This window comes from Miscanthus floridulus, chromosome 10 (genome assembly GCF_019320115.1).
Source record: "Miscanthus floridulus cultivar M001 chromosome 10, ASM1932011v1, whole genome shotgun sequence".
In the NCBI taxonomy this organism is placed as follows: domain Eukaryota; kingdom Viridiplantae; phylum Streptophyta; class Magnoliopsida; order Poales; family Poaceae; genus Miscanthus; species Miscanthus floridulus.
In genome coordinates this window covers 106789256-106795357 of record NC_089589.1, presented here as the reverse complement: position 1 = coordinate 106795357, position 6102 = coordinate 106789256, and the positions used below count along the sequence as shown (strand labels likewise).

General features: G+C 43.8%; 1 protein-coding gene across 1 annotated transcript; it reads right to left on the bottom strand.

The window, feature by feature from the left end:
• Nucleotides 1-223: 223 nt before the first annotated feature.
• Nucleotides 224-790, bottom strand: LOC136489216 (uncharacterized). Its single transcript, XM_066485921.1, has one exon. The coding sequence runs from the start codon at nucleotides 788-790 to the stop codon at nucleotides 224-226; it is 567 nt and encodes a 188-aa protein (XP_066342018.1).
• Nucleotides 791-6102: the final 5312 nt, after the last annotated feature.

The following is a 6102-nucleotide window of genomic DNA, read 5'->3' as shown; positions in this document are numbered from 1 at the left end:
ATACCTCTCAGATGAATCCGACTGCTAGGAGTTTGGCGACCTTCTCACCTATGGCTCGACGCCTCTCATCATCGAAGCGACATAGGCATTGCTTGGTGGGCTTCGAACCTGAGATGAGGCATAGTGCGTGCTCGGCGACCTCCCGCGGTATGCCCGGCATGTCTGATGGTTTCCATGCGAAGACATCGCGATTGGCGCGTAGGAAGTCGATGAGCTCAGATTCCTATTTGGCCAAGAGCTGTGTCCTGATCTGCACCGTCTTGGTTGGGTCAATGGGGTCAATCCCCACCTCCTTAGTTTCCTCGAGTGGGGGGAAGTCCATCGAGGAGGTTGGTTTTTTGAAGTCCGGGACTGCTAGGGTCGATGACTCCCCGAGCCGCAAGAGCTCGAATGAGTTGATGATCGTAGTGGTGAGCTCGAAATGCTTGTGGTCGCACATGAACGCGTGCAAAAAGGTGCTACCCACAGTGATGTCGTCGTTGGGTCCTGACATCTTCAATTTTAGGTAGGTGTAGTTGGGGACCGCCATGAACTTGGCGTAGCATGGCCGCCCCAAGATGGTGTGGTAAGACCCTAGGATGTCTACCACCTCGAAGGTGAGCACCTCCGAGCGGAAGTTGGCTCGGTCATCAAACGTGACGGGTAGGTCGATCTGCCCGAGTGGGTACGCCTGTGCTCCTGGGATCACACCATGGAAGGAAGAGCTTGCCGATCGAAGCTCCAACTGGGGGATGCACATGGTGTCGAGGGTGTCAACGTAGAGGATGTTGAGGCCGCTGCCTTCGTCCATCAGCACCTTGGTGAGGCGCTTCTTGTGGATGATGGGGTCGACGATGAGCAGGTAGCGCCCCGGTCTGGCGACATGGGACGGATGGTCCCTCCGATCAAAAGTGATCGGAGATTCTAACCAGCGAAGGAAGGAGGGGACGGCCGTTTTGGGGATGCATGCCTCTCAGTAGTGCACTTTGTGCTGGCGCTTGGAGTAGACGACATCAGATCCCCTAAAGATCATGATGCATTCCTCAGGGTCGGGGAAGCCATCCCCATCCTTGCCCGTTGTGCCTCCTTTCTTGGCTACCGCCTCTTAGCCGTTTCCTTCTTTCAGCCCGCCGGCATATCGTAGGAAATGTTTGAGGAGCTCGTAGTCCTTGTAGAGGTGTTTGATGGGGTAGACATGGTTGGTGCACAGGCTATCCACGAGCTTGTTGAAGTGGTTAGGCAGGCCCTACTAGGGCTGCTTGCCCACGCGATCAGCTACGGCGACCAACGCGGTGTTGGTCGGTCGGCGCTGATCCTTTTTGTTCTTCTTGCCCCTCTACGTGGAGCGGCCCTCGTCTTGGTCCTCGCACTTGGCCTTGCCCTTGTCCCAGCCTCCGTTGAAGACTGCTCTGACCGCCTCATTGTTGGAGGCATGGTTCATGGTGACGTCGAGCGAGTCACGGGTGGTATGTGGCTTCAGGCAGCCAAGCTTGTGGATCAGGGACTCAGAGGTTATCCCAGAGAGGAATGCGCTGATGGTGTCTGTGTCGACGACATCGGGTAGGGAGTTGCACCGCTTTGAGAACCTATGGATGTAATCCCACAGGAACTTGCTGGGCTCCTACTGGTGGCTTTAGAGGTCCTAGGAGTTTCCAGGGCGGACATATGTCCCCTAGAAATTTACGACGAAGAACCTCTTGAGGTCCGCCCAGTCGCGGATGCTGTCGTGTGGGAGAAATTCGAGCCACGCTTAAACATGTTCCCCCACGCAGATGGGGAGGTACTAAATGATGAAGTGATCATCATCCACTCCCCTAGATCGGCAGGCGAGCCAGAAGTCTTTGAGCCATATACTGGGATTTGTCAGTGGTAGAACCGCCTAATCTAATGCCTTCTAGGAGTGCTTGTCTTCCATTAGACACTAAGCACTCAAGGAAGAACACCAAATTACATAGTTCCGTCAGGCACACCCCGAGGGAGAACCCAAAAATCCACATTTTTCCATAAGGATCACAAATGAGAGAATAAAGCTTACATCATTATTAACCATTTCTTACATCACTTTACATGTAATATCAGAGTATAACATTTATTAATTATAATAGCGGAACCTGAACATGTTATTAGAGTTATGAATAATTTAATTTAACCGCGGAATGTAAACATGTGATCAAAATTATAGCGGAAATGAATATCTATTCATGACATGATGAAGCATCGATATATAAACTTTGTCAATAGATTATAAAACTTTTATTTATAAAAACATTTAGTGAGAGTTATAAATAAAAACTACGATCACAGCGTAAAGGAATCCTCTCTGAGCCCACCAGGAGGAATCCACACATAAGGGTCAGCTCTAGCATCTACCTGTCACCTGCAACAGGGGGAAATAAAACCATGAGTACTCAATTGTACTCAGCAAGACTTACCTGACAAGAGGAAAGAAAAGACTCCAAGGATATTCAAGGCTATCTGGCTTATGGGTTTATTGCATCTACAGGAGCATTACTAAAAGTGCGTCCTTATATTCGATTTTTATTAGCAGTGCGTTAGTTCATTAACTAACCATTCTATGTAAGCACCTATACTACTTTTCAAGCAGGCGGTAAGCAATCTGATTTCCTTTTTATCACCTTTCATCTTCCAGTTCTTACTATGGTGCTAGAGTTTAGACAAACCGTACCGGATTTTTCGGCGATTCGTGAATCAATGCCCCTAGCTAGGTACCCCAAAAACACATGCCCCGCTTATACCGTGGGCACAAGCAGGACCAATCCACTACCCTCCTGTCACAGGGTCTAGGTCCCCCTCCAAACTAGGACTCCAAGCCCCCGCCCCTAAGTCCCGAACTCAGTGCGGAGCAAGGACCTCCTAACCCAAAAACCACCATGAAAGTCGGTCCGAAAACAGCTGGAACCCATGACAAGAGAGTAACAAGTCTTTCCAGCGCCCATACACAAGTATGTGCTCAGGATAATAAATCTATGAGTTGCCTAGTGTCTTATGCAATGGCCGGTCCTTAACCGACACAGACAGGGAAAGAAGTGTAACCAAGCTATGCCCCATGGCCGTAGGACACAACCTCTTACACCCACCAATACCCAAACCATATCCCTACCTAGTCATCATTTTCCTTTCCACCATTTATATTTTCCAAGTGATAATAATATAGTAATATATTTCCTATCTCTCGCGAGTGACAAGCAATCACTCGACTTCTATTGGAGTCCTGTAGCATATCAATCTACATGATCATATCATATTAGTAAGACTCATAGGATAAGGATATATATATGTAAGTGGGTTTCATTCAACTCCTTAAAACTTAATGCACAAATATAATTTAAAGTGCAGAAAAGTAGGGGTTATGCACCGGGGCTTGCCTGGGTAAAATATAACCAAAAGTTAGTATTTGCATCTTCAGATCATCCACCATCATCTGAATAGAAAGCCCATTACATCATCTCCTAGAAAGAACACCATTACACCATCTTCGGATCCCCAATCATCCTTCAATTGATCCGTTGATCCATCATAGTACCTATATGATATGCATTGATGCAAATACATAGATGTAAATAACCAACGACAACCGAAACGCTTAGAAATCCGATCACGCCTCACAAGCTAATGAGATAGCTCTAACGCTGGTCTATGTATCCATGTTGTCGAATAAGGCGTTACTTCCCAACCAATGTTTTAGTTATACAAACTCAAGTTGTTTCGTTATTCCATTCTATCGATTTAATCTCTATTCGAAATAGGGCATCATTATCTATTCTAGTAAACTAATTATTATTATACTACAAAAATTACAGTGAGTACCTAATATTGCTAGGAACCTATTGTAAAAATTTCAGATCCAACACTATTACCAATTTATCACAACAATTCCTACAAGTTTATATTTTTACAATATCTAGTATCTCAAATTAATTATAGAGCTTCCAAGAATATTATCAAACTATGTGAACAAAATATATTAACAGGTAGATCATGATTTTAGGAGACTAACAAAATTGGTTTCACTTTTTTTGGACACCTACACCATTTTATATTGATTTTACAAATCTGCTTCAGCATTTAATTAGAAAATACCTCAAAAATGAAAAAGGGCCGGCGACAAATAACTGGCCTCCAGCGTCCGGTCGTTTCCAGTAAGGTTCCAGAAACAATTTTCTTCGACCGGACGCGTCCGATCATGCTTGATCAGACCCTGCAAGCGTCCGATCACTCAATGACTTTTCTCTGTGCTGCCCGACAACAGGACCGGATGCTGGACCTCAGCGTTCGATCAGTCCAAGACCCAGCGTCCGGTCGTTTAACCGACACCAGCGTCTTTGCTGTTACAACTGACCGGACACGCTAGTCCCTTTGAGACCAGCGTCCAGTCACTTTGTGACTAGCGAGACCAACTCCTCTTCACCTCTATCTTCTTCACCCTTGCTCAAATGTGCCAACGACCAAGTGTATCACCTTGTGCACATGTATTAGCATATTTTCACAAACATTTTCAAGAGTGTTAGCACTCCACTAGATCCTAAATGCATATGCAATGAGTTAGAGCATCTAGTGGCACTTTGATAACCGTATTTCGATACGAGTTTCACCCCTCTTAATAGTACGGCTATCAATCCTAAATGTGATCACACTCGCTAAGTGTCTCGATCACTAAAACAAAATGGCTCCTACAATTTATATCTTTGCCTTGAGCCTTTTGTTTTTCTCTTTCTTCTTTTCCAAGTTTAAGCATTTGATCAACACCATGCCATCACCATCGTCATGATCTTCGCCATTGCTTCATTACTTGGAGTAGTGCTACCTATCTCATAATCACTTTGATAAACTAGGTTAGCACTTAGGGTTTCATCAATTAACCAAAACCAAACTAGAGCTTTCAATCTCCCCCTTTTTGGTAATTGATGACAACCCTTTCACAAAAATATGAATTGAGATTTAATTGAATCCACGTTGCTTGCCCAAGCATATTTACCATGTGTAAAAGAATATGGACAAGTTTCATGAACTCCAACTGGTAGTAATTGCTCCCCCTACATATGTGCTGAGAGTTTGGATTGTAGCTTGCACATATGCTTAGATAGGAAATATAGGAGACAATTTCTACCATATGATGCTAAGGTATAAGAGATGGACCTTTGAAGTGTGATACCAATCGGAGTGCACCAATATACCATCCTTAGCACCTTTAGTAACTAGACATACACAAAAACTAGAATACCCCATGAGATCAATATTAGAAGCAAGGGTCTAGTTTTCATAATTTGAGCGTAAGTCTAGTTACTTAGCCTATGCATGCTAGTTTTTCATTTCATCATTCAAACCTATAACTAGCATACACCACACAAGCATGGATATTGAAATTTAAGACTTGTGCTATGCAAGCAAATATATGAAATGCACATCAAAATGCAACATACAACAAGTTTATGAGCTTGCTCCCCCTACTTGTGTGCAATTTTGATTGATCCCCTTACAATGTCATTTCATTTGTTTGCTCCCCCTATCTATCTTACTATCTTTGTGCATTTATCTCCCCCTTTGTCAACAATTAGCACAAAAAGAGGGCTCAAATTTTGGATAGGTTGGGGTGAAACCATGTGAAGTGAGGATCATTTTCCCAAATTGGTTCAATCTAGATTACTTGCAAAAGTTATTTAACTCGGTTTGATCCAAGGACAAGCTTCTTCATACTTCCAAATAAGGGTTATCTTGTACCATGTTGAGTTAAACACTTATAGCTCATTTTATAGATCAAACACTAGGTTTACAAGCCCACAAACATGTCATATGCTACCACTAGATCATTTCAGACATACAAGCAATAGTGGTACCATACAAGAATCAAATCATTTCAGACATACAAGCAATAGTGGTACCATACAAGAATCAAATTCATTTGATTTTCATGAATGAGCCTATTCAAATGTGAAATATGTCTAGATGCACAAATCATGTCCTTAGCAAGGATGTATGCCATGCCAATCAACTTTTACCTTGGATTGCTCGAAGTAGAGGCATGTCATATAAATTGGGGGGTGCATCAACACATATTGGAGAAGTCAAGTATGTTCAATTCATTCCTTAGCTTGCAAAACCTCT